Source organism: Jaculus jaculus, chromosome 4, assembly GCF_020740685.1.
Source record: "Jaculus jaculus isolate mJacJac1 chromosome 4, mJacJac1.mat.Y.cur, whole genome shotgun sequence".
NCBI lineage: Eukaryota > Metazoa > Chordata > Mammalia > Rodentia > Dipodidae > Jaculus > Jaculus jaculus.
Genome location: NC_059105.1, coordinates 13,828,974 through 13,848,398, shown reverse-complemented (window position 1 = coordinate 13,848,398; position 19,425 = coordinate 13,828,974). Strand labels below are relative to the sequence as shown.

The following is a 19,425-nucleotide window of genomic DNA, read 5'->3' as shown; positions in this document are numbered from 1 at the left end:
AAATTGTGGCTGGAAAGATGGCTTAGTGGTTAAGGTGTTTGCCTGCAAAGCCAAAGGACCAAGTTTCAATTCCCCAAGACCCATGTAAGCCAGATGCGCGAGGGGGCGCATGTGTCTGGAGTTCCTTTGCAGTGGCTAAAGGTCCTGGGGCGCCCATTCTTTCTGTGTCTATCTCCTCTCTCCCTCTCCTTCTCTCTCTGCTTGCAAATTAATTAATTAATTAATTAATTAAAATAAATAAGGAGGCAAAAATTGGGGCTGGAGAGATGGCTCAGCAGATAAAGCACTTCCCATACAATTGTGAGGTCCTGAGTTTGAATCCCCAGAACTCACATAATTGCTAGGTGTGCATGGCAGTGCATCTATAATCCCAGCATTTGGGGGGTGGTGGAGACAAAGCTGGCTAGCTAGACATGCTGAATGGCCAAGCTCTGTGCTCACTGAGAGACCTTATCTCAAGGGAAATGCTTGAAGTCAACCTCTGACCTCTATATGCATGTACGCCCACACATACACCTATACACATACATACACAAAAAAATAAAAAATAGGGCTGGAGAGATGGCTTAGCGGTTAAGTGCTTGCCTGTGAAGCCTAAGGACCCCGGTTCGAGGCTTGATTCTCCAGGACCCACGTTAGCCAGACACACAAGGGGGCGCACGCGTCTGGTGTTCATTTGCAGTGGTTGGAAGCCCTGGCGCACTCATTCTCTCACTCTCTTTCCCTATCTGCCTCTTTCTCTCTCTGTCACTCTCAAATAAATAAATAAAAATGAACAAAAATAAAAAATAAAAAGGGAGCTGGAAGGCTGGAGAGATGGCTTAGCAGTTAAGGCACTTGCCTGTGAAGCCTAAGGACCCAGTTTCAATTCTCCAGGACCCATGTGAGCCAAATGCACACAGTGGCACATGCGTCTGGAGTTCATTTACAATGACTAAAGATCCTGGTATGCCCATTCTCTCTCTGTCTCTAGTAAACAAATAAAATAAAAATAAATAAAAAGGGGGCTAAGAAAAAAAACATTCTGGTGCACACCTTTAATCCCAGCACTCAAGAGGCAGAGGTAGGAAGATCACCACGAGTTCAAGGCCACCCTGAGACTACATAGTGGGTTCCAGGTCAGCTTGGGCTAGAGCAAGACCTTACCTTAAAAAAACAAAAATGAGGGCTGGAGAGATGGCTTAGTAGTTAAGTGCTTGCCTATGAAGCCTAAGGACCCCGGTTCAAGGCTCGATTCCCCAGGATCCACGTTAGCCAGATGCACAAGGGGGCGCACACATCTGGAGTTCATTTGCAGTGGCTGGAAGCCCTGGCGTGCCCATTCTCTGTCTCTCTCTATCTGCCTCTTTCTCTCTCTGTATGTCACTCTCAAATAAATAAATGAAAATAAGCAAAAAAATTTTTAAAGGGGGGCTGCAGGGCTGGAGAGAGGAGAGATAGCTCAATGGTTAAGTCACTTGCCTACAAAGCCAAAGGACCCAGGTTCAATTCTCCAGGACCCATATAAGCCAAATGCACAAGGTGGCCCATTCTCTCTCTCTGCCTCTTTCTCTCTCAAATAAATAAATAAATATAATTTTAAATTTTAAATAAATATTTTCCACTGGGCATGGTGGTACACATCTTTAATCCCAGCACTTGTGAGGCAGATCACCATGAGTTCAAGGCCACCCATTCTTTCCTCCTCCCTCTCTCTCAAATAAATAAATAAATAATATATATGACAAGAATCAGGGCTGAAGGGATGGCTTTGCAGTTAAGGTGTTCGTCTGTGAAGCCTAAGGACCCAGGTTCAATTCCCCAATGCCCATGTAAACTAGATGCATAAGGGTGCACATGCATTTGGAGTTCATTTGCAGTGGCTGGATGCCCTGGTGTGCCCATTCTGTCTCCCTCCCTCCCTCTCTCTCTCTCTCAAAATGGATAAATAAATTAAATTAAAAAGAAAAACAGAATTAGCCGGGTGTGGTGGAGCACACCTTTAATCCCAGTAATTGGGAGGCAGAGGTAGGAGGATCATCATGAGTTTGAGGCCACCCTGAGACTACATAGTGAATTCCAAGTCAGCCTGAGCTCAAGTGACACCCTACCAAATAAAAGGAAAGAAAGAAAGAATGAATGAACTCTAAAAATATATATATATATTGCAGGCAGGAAGTGGTTGGTGCACGCCTTTAATCCCAGCACTTGAGAGGCAGAGGTAGGAGGATCACTGTGAGTTCAAGACCACCCTGAGACTACATAGTAAATTCCAGGTCAGCCTGGGCTAGAGTGAGACCCTACCTAAAAAAAAAAAAAAAAAAAAGGAAGGAAGGAAGGAAGAAAGAAAGAAGAAGGAGTAGGAGGAGGAAGAGAAATAGTTTCCTTACTATTTAGTTCCTACAGCATAGAAAACATCTCTCTGCCAGGTATGGCGGTCCATGTCTATAATCCCAGCACTTTGGAGGTGGAGGCAGGAGAATGGGGAGTTTGAGAGCAGCCTGGATTATAGGACACCTTGTCTCAAAGGAAAAAAAAAAAGCATTTCCTTCTTTCATAGTGATTGTTGTGTTTCTGCTTTCTAATCACATAACAAAAGGTGGAAACCCAAATGTGCCCATTGAATCTTTATCACAACCCTAATAAACATATCAACGCTATTCTTTCCCGGGAGTTTTACCAGAGAAAGTTTGTCTTAGAAAACATCATTATAAACCAGGCCAGGTGGCAGTCTTTAATCCCAGCAGAGGTAGGAGGCAGAGCTAGGAGGATCACTGTGAGTTCAGCTTGGGAGTACATAGTGATTTCCAAGTCAGCCTGAGCTAGAGTGAGACCCTACCTTGAAAAACAAAAGGAAAAGAAAACAACATTGTAGGACTGGAGAGATAGCACTTGCTGACAAACACTGATGGCCAGGATTCAATTGCCCAACACCCATGTAAGCCATATGCACAAAGTGGCATGGGCATCTGGATTTCATTTGCAATGGAAAGATGCCCTGGAAAGCCCATGTCCATATTTATAATCTCTCTCTCCCTCTCCCCCCACCCACTACAAATAAAATATTTTTTAAAGGGCTGGAGAGATGGCGCTTGCCTGCAAAGCCTAAGAACCCAGGTTCAATTCCCCAGGACCCATGTAAGCCAGATGCACAATGGGGCACATGCACCTGGAGTTCATTTGCAGTGGTTAAAGGCTCTGGCATGCCCATTCCCTCAGCCTCTCTCTATAACTGCCTCTTTCTCTCTCAAATAGATAAAGAAATAAGATATTTAAAAATAAAAACAAGGGGCTAGAGAGATGGCTTAGCAGTTAAGGTGCTTGTCTGCAAAGCCAAAGGACCCAGGTTCAAATTCCCAGGACCCACATAAGTCAAATGCACAAGGGGGGTGCATGCATCTGGAGTTTGTTTGCAGTGGCTGGAGGCTCTGGCATGCCCATTCTCTCTCTCTCCCTCCCTCCCTGCCTATTTCACTTCCTCTCACAAATAAATAAAAAATTTAAAATAAATAAATAAATAAGGGGGACTGGAGAGATGGCTCAGCAGTTAAGGCATTTGCCTGCTAAGCCTAAGGACCCAGGTTCGATTCCCTAGTACCAACGTAAAGCCAGATACACTAGGTGGCACATTCATACATCTGGAATTCTTTTGCAGTGGCTGGGGGCCCTAGCTACCCATTCATATTCTCTCTTATTCTCTCTCTCAAATAAATACATAAATAAAACATTTTCAAAATAAAAAAGAAACAGCAAAAATATTGTAAGTCATGTCAGGAATACAAAATTCAAATTATTTGATCATTATTTAAAAGTAAAGCTTGGAGGCTGGAGAGATGATTTAGCAGTTAAAGTGCTTGCTCACAAAGCCAAAGGACCCAGGCAAGGACCTATCTGCACAAGGTGGCACATGTGTCTGGAGTGTGTTTGCAGTAGCTGGAGTCCCTGACACACCCATTCTCTTTTTCTGCCTCTTTCTCTCAGTCTCTCTCTCTTAAATAAATAGATAAAAATGCTTTTGAAAACATAAATAAGTAAATAAGCAAAGCTTTCAAAAAGAAAAAGGCCAGGCATGGTGGCACACCCCTTGAATCCCAGCACTTGGGAAGCAGAGGTAGGAGGATCACTACAAATTCATGGCCACCATGAGACTACATAGTGAATTCCAGATCAGCGTGAGCTAGAGTGAGACCCTACCTCAAAAACCCAAGAAAAAAAAAAGGCCTAAAACATAGGTTCTTAATCTAGAGTCTATATATGCCAATCCTCTAGAATTATGGAAAATTTCATGTGTACAGGCATATCTGTACATGGCTATCATATAATTATTAAAATGATCAACCACACACATGAGAATTAATAAGCTCTGTATCCAGAAGCAACAGAAAAGACCCAAATTCCCTTTCAACAAATGAACAGTAAGTCATGACTACTCAGCACAAAACATCACATCATACAGAAAGATAATTAATTTCCACTTCACTCATCTGGGAGAGCTCAAGGCACCGCCACCAATATCATGCCCTCTACACAGCTTGGAACTCCCGGCCATGAATTTTTCCTCCTCAACAACAAATGTAAAGCCTCACCCTAGTAAGCATTCAGTAGCTATGGCTGCTTGACAGAGTTTATTTCTCTTAGGGTTAAGAGGAGAGGGAACATTATTTCTTTCATTATTCCAGTCTTATAAATACAAAATGAAGAGAAGTAATGAAATTTCTGATTAAACCTGATTAAGTCATTTCCAACTCAGCCCAAGTCATCACTCTTCCCTAGTTTTCAAAGCACTGGCTTGTGACATTACTCAATTTGCATTGTAACTAGACAGGTGAAATGTAAATATACAATCATGAATAGACTATATGACAATGATCCTTTAAATCTAATGACATATATGTGTGCGTGTGTGTGTGTGTGTGTGTGTGTGTGTGTGTGATATTCACTCGATGAATTTGCTTAGCAGTTCTCAAAATATACCTCAAGTGATACATGATTTGGGGTCATTAGTTGCAGCAGGCTCAAACTTTGTGCTTGGAGATGGTATTTCCATTACATTTCCCATGTGCTGTTACAACAGGGTAAGGTGGTCTTGGAAAAATTTAGACTAGTCTTCACTGAGCAGGAGTTCACATTGCCAAAGATTACAAATACAAATGACTCTAATTTCTCTTATAGACATACCCTGGTGTGCACTCTGGAAGTCACCAAAATTGGGTTTATCATCCTACCCAGGTCTTAATATTAAGTCCAGAAGTCAGGACCTGCAAGCTGATGGTTTTGTTTGGATGGAGATGGACAGTTTAGAATGTAACTAAGGGGCTGGAGGGATGGCTTAGCGGTTAAGGTATTTGCCTGCAAAGCCAAAGGACCCAGGTTCAATTCCCCAGGACCCATGTTAGCCAGCTGCACAAGGGGGCGCACGTGTGTGGAGTTTGACTGCAGTGGCTGGAGGCCTGGAGTGCCCATTCTCTCTCTCCCCCCCTCCCTCTTTCTCTGTCAAATAATAATTTTTTTTAATGTGACCAGGGATCCTTGCACATTTAAAAGGTCCAAAGCATTCAACACCAGACCTAGGCTAGCTGCTCCTTAGCTGGTTCTGAGCCTGAGTTGAGTCTTGTACTTCAGTGTAACTCAATGAGCCAGGCATGGTGGCTCATGCCTGCAACTCCCAGCACTCAGAAGGCTCAGGCAGAAGACAAATTTGGACTATACAGCATGATCTGTCTCAAAAAGAAAAAAAGGAGCCAGGTGTGGCGGTGCACACCTTTAATCCCAGCACTGGGGTGACAGGCAGACATTGCAGTGAGTTTGAGGCCACCCTGAGACTACATACTGAATTCCAGGTCAGCTTAGGATAGAGCAAGACGCTACCTTTAAAAGACTATAAATAAATAAGGGGGGACTGGAGAGACAGCTTAACGGTTAAGGCGCTTGCCTGCAAAGCCAAAGGACCCAGCTTTGATTCCCCAGTACCCACGTAAGCAGCATGCTTATGGTTGCACATGTGTCCGGAGTTCATTTGCAATGGCTAGAGATCCTGGAGTGCCCATTCTCTCTCTCTCTCTCTCAAATAAATAATATATAATTTTTTAAAAGAAAAAGTGGACAGTTCGGTGGTAGAACGTATGAGGGCCTGGGTTCGTCGCTGCTCTCACGTTAACCACCTTCATTCACCCTAGAGAGATGGAGGACGAAACAAAATTTCAACCAGTCCCAAGTGCGCAATTCCTGCGACACCCTGCAGAGGGCAGCAGGGTTCCAGAGACCGTGCCGCCTGGGCCACGCCCTGTGCCCTAGCAAAGGGCGACCCTCGGGTGCCGCGACCACAGGCTAACCCCGGAGCGCCAGCTGGCGTGCATTTTCCACCCGCCACCCCAGCCCGCGCCCCGCCCTTCGGTGTTTACAGCCCCGGCTGCGCCGAGGCACTGCTCTGAACCCCTCAAAAGGCGCACACGCCTTTAATCCCAGCTCTTGGGAGGCAGAGGTAGAAGGATCACCGTGAGTTCGAGGATACCCTGAGACTACAAGGTGAATTCCAGGTCAGCCTGGGCTACCGCGAGACCCTACCTCGAAAAGCCAAAAAAAAAGATATCAAAGCTGACCCAGCCTAGAAGGACAAAGCAAGAAGCGACCCAGATGCCGAGCTTGGTGGCACACGCCTTTAATCCCAGCACTCGGGAGGCAAAGGTAGGAGGATGGCCGTGAGTTCAAGGCCACCCTGAGACTACAGAGTGAACTCCAGGTACCTCGAAAAAACAAAATAAATAAGTTACTAAATTAATTAACTAGTTAAATAACAAAGAAGTGACTCAGGAGGAGGTCCGCTAAGACCCGCACACCCTCTGGGCCGCCCGAGGCGGCCTGCGCACGCGCGGCACCGCCCACTCCGGGAAGGCCTGCCTCGAGGTCCCGGCCGCGCGTGCGCGCTCCCTCGAGCGGGGGGGGGGGCAGCGCTCGTGCGGGGTCCGCGCTGTCGGCACTGCACGCGCAGCCGCTGCGGCCGGGCCCAAGCCCTACCCCGGGCGCCGAGGGGGTCGTCCCACCTACCGTGTGCGGCCGCGGGAGCTCACGCAGGCCTGCCCTCCGGCGCAGACCGAAAGGCCTACAGAAGGCCAGTCCCCACCATGGGAAGGCGGGGTCTAAGGGCGCGGGGCGGGGCCAGAGCTGCGGTGGGCGGGGCCTAGGGCCCCTCCTAGGCCGATTAAGTGCACCAGATCCCTAGACGTCCGTCTCGGCCCGAAAACTGGACTAGAGATGGGCGGCTAATAGTCGAGGGATCGAGGGGTAATGATGCCTTTAAGAGGAATCACCCTAGCAGAAAATACATACATACATACATACATACATAGATACACACACACACACACACACACACAGACACACACACTAGGCTAAGCTGGGAGTATTGGCTCATGCACTTGGGCAAGGATTCGAAGATTGAATTTCACTCTATATAAAAAATCTCTGGGGTCCTTATCACTACTAGAGTTGTTGATACCTCACCCGTCATTTTTCTCTCTTTTGTTTCTTCTTCTTTGTACCCCTTATCATTATTATCACCACAAAAAGATGTGAACTCCTCAACTTGTACTTTACAACTCTACTTTACTTATTTATGTAGGTTTTTTCTCAAGTCAGGGTCTTGCTCTAGCCTGTAACTCATTCTGTGGCCCCAGGCTGGCCTTGAAAGTCACAAAAATCCTCCTACCTCATCGGGGACTAAAGCTAGACAACAACTCATACTTTTGCTCAACCCGGATTGCTGAGCTTGAAAAATTCTCCCCAAACTTTTTTTTTTTATTAATTTTTGTTGTTGTTTGTTCTTCAAGGTAGGGTCTCTCTCTAGCCCAGGCTGATCTGGAATTCACTATGTAGTCTCAGGGGGGCCTTGAACTCAGCGTTCCTCCTACCTCTGCCTCCTGAGTGTTGAGATTAAAGGCGTGCTGCACCATCCCTGTTCCAGCCTTTTTTCAAAAACCTCAAGGCTCCCTCTCATATCAACTCTTACCCTCAACTCTGCTGCTTTCATAAAGCCTTTCCTGCTATCCCCAATCTGAATGAAATGCCTTGTTTTCATCTTTATTACAGACCATCTTGCATTTAGTTAATAATTACATGGTATTTTTAAACCTTAAATGCCTAGAGAGGACAGGGGACCTGTGGTACGTATCTCTGGATGCAGGACTGGGAAGTACTCAATAAATATTTGTTAAGCAGATGTTAGAGTTCAAGTAGCATTGACAGTTCACAGCAAAAATCTCATTTATTTATTCATGGCCCACTAACAATGGACCCTGCTCTGAGCAGCTAGGCCTAGTTAAGGACAAGAAAAGACAACCTGGGCTAGAGAGATGGCTTAGCAGTTAAGGCATTTGCCTGTAAAGCCAAAGGACCTAAGTTCGATTCCCTGGGACCCATGTAAGCCAGATGCACAAGGTGGCGCATGCATCTAGAGTTCATTTGCTGGAGGCCCTGGTGCACCCATTTGTTAAAAGAAAAAGAGAGGGGGAAAAAAAGGGAAGGAAGGAAGGAAGGAAGATATAGAAAGAAAGACAACCTATCCCATTAGTAAATGGGACATGCAGGTAGGCCCATGCTACACACGGGCACGTGCACACACACACCCTCTCCCTAGGAGAAAGTACAAATTACAACTGACTCTCCAGCAAGATGGGAGTTAGTGCTGATAAGGATAGAAATAGAGAGTCCTAGTAATTGCCGGGACCTTCTCTGCTGGATGCAGGGCGTGCTTCCCTAGAGCCAGACAACAAGTCTTCTGTCTCTCCTGCCTTAGAGTGCCCTCCTTCCACATCGCCAGAGTCTTCAGGCACCGGGCAGAGGCAACGTTGGGGCTGTGGGATGCAGGAACACAGCATTTGGATAGGCAAAGGAAGCCCATACTCTTGAGCAGCCTTCTTCCTGGACTTCTGAGGCATTCGAGGTTTTTTGGCAGCAAAAGAAGTTGGGGTCTCTTGACTTAGGCCTCGTTCAAGCTGAGTACCTACAAAAGAGAGGTTGGCTGAGTCATTGCCCAACCCAGAGAGTAATAAGTTCCTGGCTGCTTGCCAGTCTGCGGGGGCCTGGCCTCTACTTACCAGAAATAGTGTTCTCTAGGAGGAAGCCTAAGAGTCCAGCTAGGAAGATGGGCTCTGCCAACAGGGAACGCAGAAACACATCCAAAGGGCTCCAGCCTACAAGGGGTTTGGGGCCAGACAGGAAGGTAACTCTGATGCTATCCAAAGCCAAAGGGTCTTATCCTTTTAAGTCTTAAACTAGGGGACAGAGCTTGCTAAGTTGTCATTCCCTCTCTTACCTTTTATCCTTGTATTTTCTCCATTTTCAACACTCGGGCTTTTTCCATAAGATATCCTCAACACCCTGAGCATCATTTTCTGAGCATCCATATACCTTCCAGATACCCTTTGGCTATTGCAGGTCCTCCCTCTGGGTAGTTTGGTATTAAAACGTCCCTCTCTTTCCTTTGACCTTCTTCTACATGCTGCCCTGAGGCTCTCCTCAGTACTAACACTTGAACCAGATAATTCCTTGCCATAAGGAGCTGTCCAGTGTGCTGTGTGATGTTTAGCAACGTGCCCTTATGAACTGAATGCCAGCAACAATCCTCCTTCCCTCTACGTGTGACAGCTAAAAATGTCTCCAGCCATTGCTAAATGTCCCCTTCGGGGGGGGGGGCAGGGCAAAATCATCCCCAGTTGAAAACAACTTCTTAGGGGTTAGGGAGATGGCTCAATAAGTAAGGGCACTTGCGACACCAGGCTCAGTTTGGTCTCCAGCACACATGTGAGGATCACTGGTCAGCCAATCTAGCTGAAAAACAAGCTCCAGCGAGAGACACTGTCTCCAGGAAATTAGGCAGAAGAGCAACAGGGGAGGACATTAACATCCTGTAGCCTCCACACACATGGACACAGGGCATCTACACACACACCGAAGAGAAGGAAAGAAGGAGAAAGAAAGAGAAACTAAGCCATTTGCTCTCGGGACATACTGCTTCAATCCTATAATCAGACCCTACTTCTTTTTTTTTTAATTTTTTTTTAACAATATATTTTTTCAATTTTTTATTTATTTATTTGAGAGCGACAGACACAGAGAGAAAGACAGATAGAGAAAGAGAGAATGGGCGCGCCAGGGCTTCCAGCCTCTGCAAACGAACTCCAGACGGGTGCGCCCCCTTGTGCATCTGGCTAACGTGGGACCTGGGGAACCGAGCCTCGAACCGGGGTCCTTAGGCTTCACAGGCAAGCGCTTAACCGCTAAACCATCTCTCCAGCCCATTTTTTTAAATTTTTTTTTATTTATATTTGAGAGCAACAGACACAGAGAGAAAGACAGAGGAAGAGAGAGAGAATGGGCATGCCAGGGCTTCCAGCCTCTGCAAACGAACTCCAGATGCATGCGCCCCCTTGTGCATCTGGCTAACGTGGGACCTGGGGAACCGAGCCTCGAACCGGGGTCCTTGGGCTTCACAGGCAAGCGTTTAACCACTAAGCCATCTCTCCAGCCCAGACCCTACTTCTTTAAAAAAAAAAAAAAAAAAACTTTTTTATTGACAACTTCCATAATTATAGACAATAAGCCATGATAATTTCCTTCCTTCCCCAAAACTTCCCCTTCACAAATCCACCCTCCATCATATCTCCTTCCCTTCCCAATCAGTCTCTCTTTTATTTTGATGTCATCCTCTTTTCCTCCTATTATGAGGGTCTTGTGGAGGTAGTACCAAGAACCGCAAGGTCATGGGTATCCAGGCCATTTTGTGTTGGAAGATTGCATTACAAGCAGTCCTACCCTTCCCTTGGATTTTACATTTTTATTTTTATTTACTTATTTGAAAGGGAGAGAGAGAGTGGGCATGCCAGGGCCTCCAGCCACTGCAAATGAACTCCAGATGTATGTGCCCCCTTGTGCATCTGGCTTTCATGGGTCCTGGGGAATCAAACCTGGGTCCTTTGGCTTTGTAGGCAAATGCCTTAACCACTAAGCCATCCCTCCAGCCCGGATTTTACATTCTTGCCGCCACTTCTTCCACAATGGACCCTGAGCCTTGGAAGGTGTGATAGAGATGTCTCAGTGCTGGAATACTCCTCTGTCCCTTCTTTTTTTTTTTAAGGCAAGTTTTTTTTTTATTATTATTCAGATCCTATTTCTTTGTCTTTGTTTATTATGGTTCTTCTATTGGGAATGACTTTATTAGCCAGACATGTGGCTTATATCTGTAATCCTACCAAGTAGGAGACAGAAACAAAAAGATAACTGTGAGTATGAGGCCAGCCTAGGCCACAGAGACCTTGACACACACACACACACACACACACACACACACACACACACACACAAAGGAAGAGGGCTGGGGATAGAGCTCAGTAGTCGAACACTTGCCTAGAGTTTGCATTAGGCCCTAGGTTCATAAAAATAATAAATAAAGAAGAAGAAGGAAGGGGAAAATGACAATGAAGCCCAGTGTAGTGGTGTATGTCTTTAATCCCAGCACTTGGGAGGCAGAGGTAGAGGATCACCTGAGTTTGAGACTACATAGTGAATTCCAGTTCAGCCTGGTCTAGAGCAAGACCCTACCTCAGAAATCCAAAATAAAAAAAAAAAAAAGATGAACAATCACATGTTTATATCTGTCCATACTCCAAGATCAGCAGATGGCAGTTCTCTGCCATTAAGAACCACAGCTATTTACATGGAACTTTCTGGTTATTCTCCTGAACAACTCATCTCTTTCATAAGACAGGAACACCTGGAAGCACCTTTGTGGCTATATAGTGCTCAACAAGTATTTTTAAATAAATAGGTGAACTAGTTATACAAAATCCCAGAGAAGGGTGACGCCAGGAATTCAGAGAGCCTAAAGTCACAACACCGCCTCTGGACAGCTCTTCTTTCTCCACCTCACCTACCTGTGTTGAGCAGGACGGGGGCTTCCCGAAGCCACCTTGGCAGCAGAAGGGCCATGAAAATGGAGAAGCCCACGATGAAGACATTCCGCCCAGAGTCAATGTCAGCCAGGTGGAAGCTTGAGAATCCAGCAGACAGAACCACAGCCTGGGTCACTCCCAACACCCCACCTGTCTCATACAAAGAAACCAAAGGAAGGCTGGGGGGGGTGGCGCACACCTTTAATCCCAGCACTGGGGAGGCAGAGGTAGGAGGATCTCTATGAGTTCAAAGCCACCTGAGACTACATAGGGAATTCCAGGTCAGCCTGGACTAGAGTGAGAGTCTACCTCAAAAAAACAAAAAGAGAAGGAAAGAGAGAGAGAAAGAAAAGAAATCAAAGGAGGAGGAGGAGGAGATTGAGAGAGAGAGAGAGAGCCACTCAGGGTGCTGCAGGACAGGCAGCCTGTGATGAGGAAAAATAATTAACAGGCTTGTTTCAGATTCTACAAGAAGCCCAGGCAAGAGACCACAATGTTGGACTGAGAAAATGAGGGTTAATGTTCCCATCCATCCATCCAGGGAGGTTATTCAGAAAGAGTACCAGCCTAACCAACTGGTTGGGTTACACTGGGGGATGGGTACTATTCTAATGCCAGTGCTAGTCCACATATCCACTTACCAACCACAGGCAATGGGATGGTGGTGAGGAGCTGAGCCAGCCTTGGGGAGAGCCCAACCCCCATGCAGAGCAACCCCACTAAGTATGCCACTCGCCGTGATCCAGCCTGCATGAAGAAGAGGCATCAGCACACATCCACCTCCCTAGACTGCCACAGGTCTTTGCCTGGCCCACTCCTTCTCATCCTGACTTACATCCTGGCCACTCTATCCAAAAGTGCCTCCTTGGCTCAGCTACCACACTGCTGTTTTTCTTTCTTTTTTTTGGGTGGGGGGTGTTCAAGGTAGGGTCTCACTCTAGCTCAGGCTGACCTGGAATTCACTATGGAGTCTCAGGGTGGCCTCGAACTCACGGCGATCCTCCTACCTCTGCCTCCTGAGTGCTGGGATTAAAGCCGTGTGCCACCTCACCCGGCAACTGCTCTGTTTTTTCTAATATCTTTATTTGCAAACAGAGAGAGATCGAGAGGACAGACAGACAGAGAATGTGCCACACCAGGGCCTCCACCCACTGCAAACAAACTCCAGACACGTGCCACTTTGTGCATCTGGCCATACGTGGGCACTGGGGAATGGAACCCGTGTCATTAGGCTTTGCAGGCTAGCGCCCCCAACCACTGAGCCATCTCTCCAGCCCTCCCATGCTGTTTTCTCAGCAGCACTTACCACTCTCTGAAATTATTTACTTCCTTATTTTTCCCCTCTGTCTGAGGTCCCCAAAAGCAAAGGGTCTTCTCTTCACCGCAGCCTTGGTAGGGTACCTGCTACACCTGGTATGATTGCCTGCTTCCTTACATTCCTAGCCCCTTATCACTTCCAGGCACCTCCCTCCAGGACCATCCTTGATGTGAACCGCCTGCTGGAGAGGGCACTGGCGCGGCAGACAGGCAGTGTGAGTTCCCTCCTCTCCCCTCCACTTCCAATTTCCCACCCCACACACCCCCCCTCCGCCGCCAAGGTTTACATACCTGGAAAAGACTAATAGTGCCTACATTAGGGAAACTGGATGCCGTGCCCATGGGGCTCCCCAGCAGCCCAGCCAGCACACTGCACAGCCCCTCCAGGCTCAGCCCTCGACTGCAGGCATGTGCTGGCGGTGGAGGCAAATGCAGCAGCTGACCACACAGGGCATAGCAGCCCAGGGAGCTGATGGAGGCTGCCAAGGCCATGCTGATGCCTGCAGCCAGGGCTCTGGGTGTCAACAAGGGCCAGTCCCACTCACCTAGGGCAAGAGAAGGAACCACGTTGGAGGCCAGACTCCAATCAGGAGTAGCCCTCCACCTCTAACTGCCTGTGCCACAAGAGTCCAAGATTTCCTGGTACCTTTTTTGTTTGTTTGTTTGTTTTGTTGTTTAAAGGTAGGGTCTCCCTGTAGCCCAGGCTGACCTGGAATTCACTATGAAGTCTCAGGCTGGCCTCAAACTCACAGCAATCCTCCTACATCAGCCTACCTAGTGCTGGGATTAAAAGTGTGTACCAGGGCTGGAGAGATGGCTTAGTGATTAAGGTGCTTGCCTGCAAACCCAAAGGACCCAGGTTCAATTCCCTAGGACTCCATATAAGCCAGATGCCCAGGGTGGCACATGCACCTAGAGTTTGTTTGCAGTGGCTGCAGGCCCTGTTTACACCTCTTCCCACCACCTTGCCTCTTTCTCCGTGTCTCAAATAAATTAATTAATTAAACTATTTAAAGAATTTTGAGGCCAGAGTGGACTACATGAGGCAAAGAAAGAAAAGAAGAGCTGGTGAGATGGCTTAGCATTTAAGGAGCTTGCCTGCAAAACCAAAGGATCCAGGTTCAATTCCCCAGGACCCATGTAAGCCAGATACACGTGGTAGCGCATGTGTCTGAAGTTCGTTTGCAGTGGCTGGAGGCCTTGGCATGACCATTCTGTCTCTCTCATAAATAAATAAGTTAATAAATACATACATACATACATACATACATACGTATGTATGTATGTATGTATGTATTTTTTTTTTTTTTTCCGAGGTAGGGTTTCACTCTAGCTCAGGCTGACCTGGAATTCACTATGGAGTCTCAGGGTGGCCTCGAACTCAAGGTGATCCTCCTACCTCTGCCTCCTGAGTGCTGGGATTAAAGGCGTGCGCCACCATGCCCAGCTATTTTTTTAAAAAAAGAAAGAAAAGAAGGAGCAGGGTGTGGTGGTGCATACCTTTAAGCTTAGCACTCAGGAGGCAGAGGTAGGAGGATCACCATGAGTTCAAGACTGCCCAAGACTACACAGTGAATTAGAGCAAGACCCTACCTCAAAAAGATAACAACAAAAAAAGAACAGTTCAGTATTATTACCTCTAGTGTTGTACATGAGCTCATTAAATTTGTTTATCTTATATTTGGAAAAAAAGAAAGAAAAGAAAAGAAAAGAAGCCAGGCATGGTGGCAGGCACCTTTAATCTCAACAGTCGGGAAGCAGAGGTAGGATCGCCTGGAGTTTGAGGTCTCTCTAAGACTCCATACTGAATTTCAGGTCAGCCTAGGCTAGAGCAAGGCCCTTCCTCAAAAAAAAAAAAAAAGGAGGAGGAGGGGGAGGAGAAGTCAGAAAGACAGAAAGAGGAAGGAAGAGAGAGAAGAAGGAAGTGGGGGAGGGAGGGAAGAGAAAAAAAAAGAGAGGGGGAAGGGAAAAAAGGAGAAAAGGGGCTTTGTGGGTTCAATCCACACAAAAGAGAAGACTTTTCCTAACCTCCTAGGTTCTCTGGTGGCATCAAGTTCCCTATCATTTTCTCTCACCTCAAAGCATAGTTCTAGGGAACACTTACCACAAAGATAATTTCACAATTACTCAGGTGCCTGTTTGATTACTACCTGTATTCTCCCATAGACTATCAATACCATGAAGGAAGGTGTTGTGCCTCTTGTATTTACCAGTATGCCTCGGCATCATCAACATTTAGTGGATCATTATTAAATTGGTAAAGGAGCCAGGCCTGGTGGCGAATACCTTTAATCCCAGCACTGTGAGTTTAAGGGCATCCTGAGTCTACACAGTGAAATCCAGGTTAGCCTGAGCTAGAGTGAAACCCTGCCTCAAAAAACCAAAAAATAAAAATTGATAAACGAAGGGCCAGGGTGGAGCTCAGTGGCTTTACAAGCAAGTGCCTAAACCACTGAGCCCCTCTCCGGCCCTTTACCTGTATGCTTTTTGTTTGTTTGTTTTGTTTTGTTTTTGTAGATAGGGTCTCACTCTAGCCCAGGCTGACCTGAAATTCACTATGTAGTCTCAGGGTGACTTAAAACTCACAGCGATCCTCCTACCTCTGCTTCCCCAGTACTAGGATTAAAGGTGTGCGGCACCACACCCAGCCCTCTACCAGTATTTTTTAAATTTATTTTTATTTATTTGAGAGCAACAGAGAGAGAAAAAGAGAGAGAGAGAATGGGTGCACCAGAGCCTCCAGCCACTGCAAACAAACTCAAGACATGTGGGCCCCCTTGTGCATCTGGCTTATATGGGTCCTGGGGAATGGAGCCCCAAGCAGGGGTCCTTAGGCTTCACAGGCAAATGCTTAACCACTAAGCCACTTCTCCAGCCCAGTATTTTTTTTAAGATAACCTCAGCAAGCTGGTCAGTCTGGGCTAGCAGGAAAACCTACCTCAAAAAAAAAATTGTTGTTTTTTGAGACATGATCTTGTGTAGCCCAGGTTGGTCTCCAGCTCAAGATGTAGCTGAGGATGACCTTGAACCCCTGATTCTCCTGCCTCTACCTCCCAGATACTTTGGAATTACAGGCATGCACCACCATATCTAACTGAAATTCATTAAATCTTGAGTTCAAAACAATACATACCTTGATTTGAGCAAGAGAATGGGAACCTGCGGGGTCCTACCTGGGTGAGGCAGCCAAAACCATGGTGCCTCAGAGGGGGCAGGCAGCTGCTGGGGTGTAACACTGAGACCCAGGAGGGCAGAAGTGAGCCATATACAGGCCACAGGGGTCAGTACCTAAGGGACAAAACTTGAGATGGGAAAGAGCCCCTCCTCCAGAACCTTCTGCCAGGATGGAAGTCAACAAAAGCCCACAAGTAGGGGGGGGGGGCTGGGGGAGAAGACCCTATCAGCCCCTCTCATCTCATCTGTCGAATCCCCACGTACAGAGAGAAGCCGGAAGGCAGGGATGTGAGAGTGACTTGAAGAGGCTGAAGCTGGTCTCCAGGGACGCAGGGGTACCTGACAGGAACCCAGGTGTTGAGAACAGATCACCATGAGCAGGATAAGTCTAGGAGAGAGAAGGAACTTTCTCGTCCAAAGGCAGCTGAATGGAGGTGGAAATGGTCAGAATACCATCAAAAGGGATCCCCAGGAAGAAATGCTCTCGTGGAAGGGAGGCCCAGCAAGAGACCCCAGTGTCAAGGAGACAGGATGAATCAAGGAATACCCTTGTATTCTAAATCTACAAATGTTATCCCCTACCCAGGTGGCTGCCACATCTGATAGGTCAACAGCTCTGCCCACCCCCAGGCCTGCACCCCCACTGGGCACCACCCCACACCCTTCAGGTCTCACGTACAGCAAGGCCAGCCCCCAGTGAGCAGAGCAGAACTGGGCGACCTCCCTGTGGGCAGAGAGCCCGGCCACAACCAGGCCGGGAGCTAGCACCAGTGGCCCACAGTAGTGAAACACACGGCCAGGCACCCCCAGCAGTCCCAACGTGCCCTGCAGCAGCCCGGATGCCACCACTGCCCCGGACACCTGGCAGAAGAGAAGAGAAGAGAGGATGCTCAGGAGACTCTTTGCTCAGACAAATTGACCTCAGCCTGGACTTCCTAACTAATTCTGGGGGTAGGTCCCCGCTTGACTCCTTCCCCAGAGCATCTCAGGGCCTGCGTAAAGGAACAAAGAACCTCCCCATGCCTGGACCTTTCAGTCCTCCTGCTGCCCATCTCCAAGCACTCACCTCTCGGAGAGAAGTGTTCCAGAGCTCTAGGCCACGGCAGCCAGCCAGTTTACACAGGCGGAGTGAGAGGGAGGCTGGAAGAGTTTGGGGTGCAGAGAAACAGGTAGATGCGATGGAGACAGTACTCTCCACCTAGCTCCAAGACCCCCACAGTGGCTGGCCGTTGCACTGTTTCTCAACTCCCATCCTGTCTGTACCAGATCTGTCCAGATGATCAGCCAAACCCTCCCTGCCTTCCCTGGTTCGGTACCCACCATTCCCACGTGTCTCGTTGGCCAGAGGTAGATTCTGGCTGGTCAGCACCAGAGCAGGGATAAGGAACTCTAAGGATGGAGCCTGGACGACAGGCAGCCTGTAGGAATAGCAGCCCCAGCGGGTCTGGAAACACGGCAGCCGAAAGGATTCCCTCAAGGATCCCTCTTGAGATCCTGCCCCCTCTCTCTCCGGGGCAATTCCCCTCACCTGCTGCCCATCCAACTTTGCAGGACTGTAGACAAACCGCATGAAAAGAAGCTGGAGGCCAGGAGCTGAGCAGGTGAGTAACTGAGTCCTCCTTGGGGGAAACTGTGAAGCAGGAGCAGGTGGGAGGCACAGAGCAAAGATGCCAAGACCAGGAAGTGCTGTCAATGGAGGAACAGTGAGGGGCAAGCTTCAGAAACAGCCTGAAGAAGCTGCCTCATGACACAGTGGTTCCCTCCAAATACCTTCTTTAGTTAGTACCATCTATCCCCACACCTCGATCTCTCTCCTACCTGCAGAGCTAGGAGACAGCGGAGAGCCCAGGTGGGAGGCCCACACCGGGAAGCCCAGGAGTGGGAGGAGGAAGTCTGGGCTTGGAGAGGAGGTAGCAGAGATGGTAAGGGAGTCAGGGCATCCTGAGAGCCCACAGATAAAAGTGGGATGGGACGGGGAGGTGATCGGCTCATGCTGCCCCAACTTTGTTTCTGGGCTGTTTGGGGCTAGAGTTAAATAGAGGAAGAGGTCAGAGTTTGGGTGAAGTTAGCTGACTGGAGTGGGGAGGAGATGAGGATGTCAATGAAGCGAAGCGAAGGGATGAGGGTTTGGGGACAGGACACAGCCCTTTCACCTTTGCCCAGCTCTTGTGCAAATTCCATCAGCCATTAACCGGGAAGCTAAGCTCTGGACCCCTCCCCCAAGAATCTTCCTCCAGATCCCCTGATCCTAGACTCTGGACAGTAGGAAAGTTGGGAGAGACCTATCAAAATAGCCTGAAGAGGGTCCATGGCCGAAGAGGCGGTGGAAGGAATGTAAGAGCCAAAGGAAGGGGAGGAGTGCTTATGGTGCAAAGTTCCAGACACACAGTGGCCTGCATATCCATGGCCTTGCAGAGCCCAGCACTATCTACACAAGACCCCCACAATAGGAGGAAAAGATGGTATCAAAATAAAAGAGACTGCCAGATGTGGTGGCACATGCCTTTAATCCCAGCACATGGGGCAGGGGTGGGGGGCAGAAGGAGAAGGATTGCTGTGAGTTCGAGGCCAGCCTGGGACTAGAGTGAGTTCCAAGTCAGCCTGGGCCAGCATGAGACCCTACCTTGAAAAAACTAAAATAAATAAATAAATAAAAGAGACTAATTGAGAGGGGAAGAGGATATGATGGAGGGTGGATTTGCGAAGGGGAAAGTGGGGCAGGGGAGGGAATGATCATAGTTTATTGTCTATAATTATGAACATTGTCAATTTAAAAAAAAAGTTAAAAGCTGGGCGTGGTGGCGCACGCCTTTAATCCCAGCACTCGGGAGGCAGAGGTAGGAGGATCGCCGTGAGTTCGAGGCCACCCTGAGACTATATAGTGAATTCCAGGTCAGCCTGAGCCAGAGTGAGACCCTGCCTCGAAAAACCAAAAATAAAAAATAAAAATAAAAAATAAATAAAAAAAAAAGTTAAGCCAGAGCTGGGTGTGGCGGCGTACTCTTTCAAT

At 47.8% G+C, this 19,425-nt stretch overlaps 2 protein-coding genes across 4 annotated transcripts in view; both read right to left on the bottom strand.

The window, feature by feature from the left end:
* The window catches only part of Nhej1 (non-homologous end joining factor 1), a 143,918-nt gene extending 136,812 nt beyond the window's left edge, over positions 1–7,106 (bottom strand). For both annotated transcript variants that reach the window (XM_004662918.2, XM_045147670.1), the window contains exon 1: positions 7,024–7,106. The gene's annotated coding sequence lies outside the window, so the exon portion shown is untranslated. The remainder of the gene's footprint in view (positions 1–7,023) is intronic.
* Positions 7,107–8,220: 1,114 nt separating this feature from the next.
* Slc23a3 (solute carrier family 23 member 3) lies at positions 8,221–18,500 on the bottom strand. 2 transcript variants are annotated; one of them, XM_045147826.1, is made up of 12 exons: positions 18,234–18,500; positions 17,944–18,101; positions 17,736–17,833; positions 17,482–17,555; positions 17,095–17,276; positions 16,680–16,803; positions 16,415–16,529; positions 13,533–13,786; positions 12,566–12,671; positions 11,907–12,074; positions 9,072–9,167; positions 8,221–8,977 (listed from the first exon to the last, which is right to left on the bottom strand). In XM_045147826.1, exons 1-12 carry the CDS (start codon positions 18,405–18,407, stop codon positions 8,685–8,687), a joined length of 1,842 nt encoding a protein of 613 aa, XP_045003761.1. In that variant the 5' UTR covers positions 18,408–18,500; the 3' UTR covers positions 8,221–8,684. The 2 variants fall into 2 exon arrangements, with proteins under 2 accessions (XP_045003761.1, XP_045003763.1); XM_045147828.1 differs by lacking the exon at positions 13,533–13,786 and having other exon boundaries at positions 16,415–16,463; positions 16,680–16,772.
* Between the last annotated feature and the right edge of the window lie 925 nt (positions 18,501–19,425).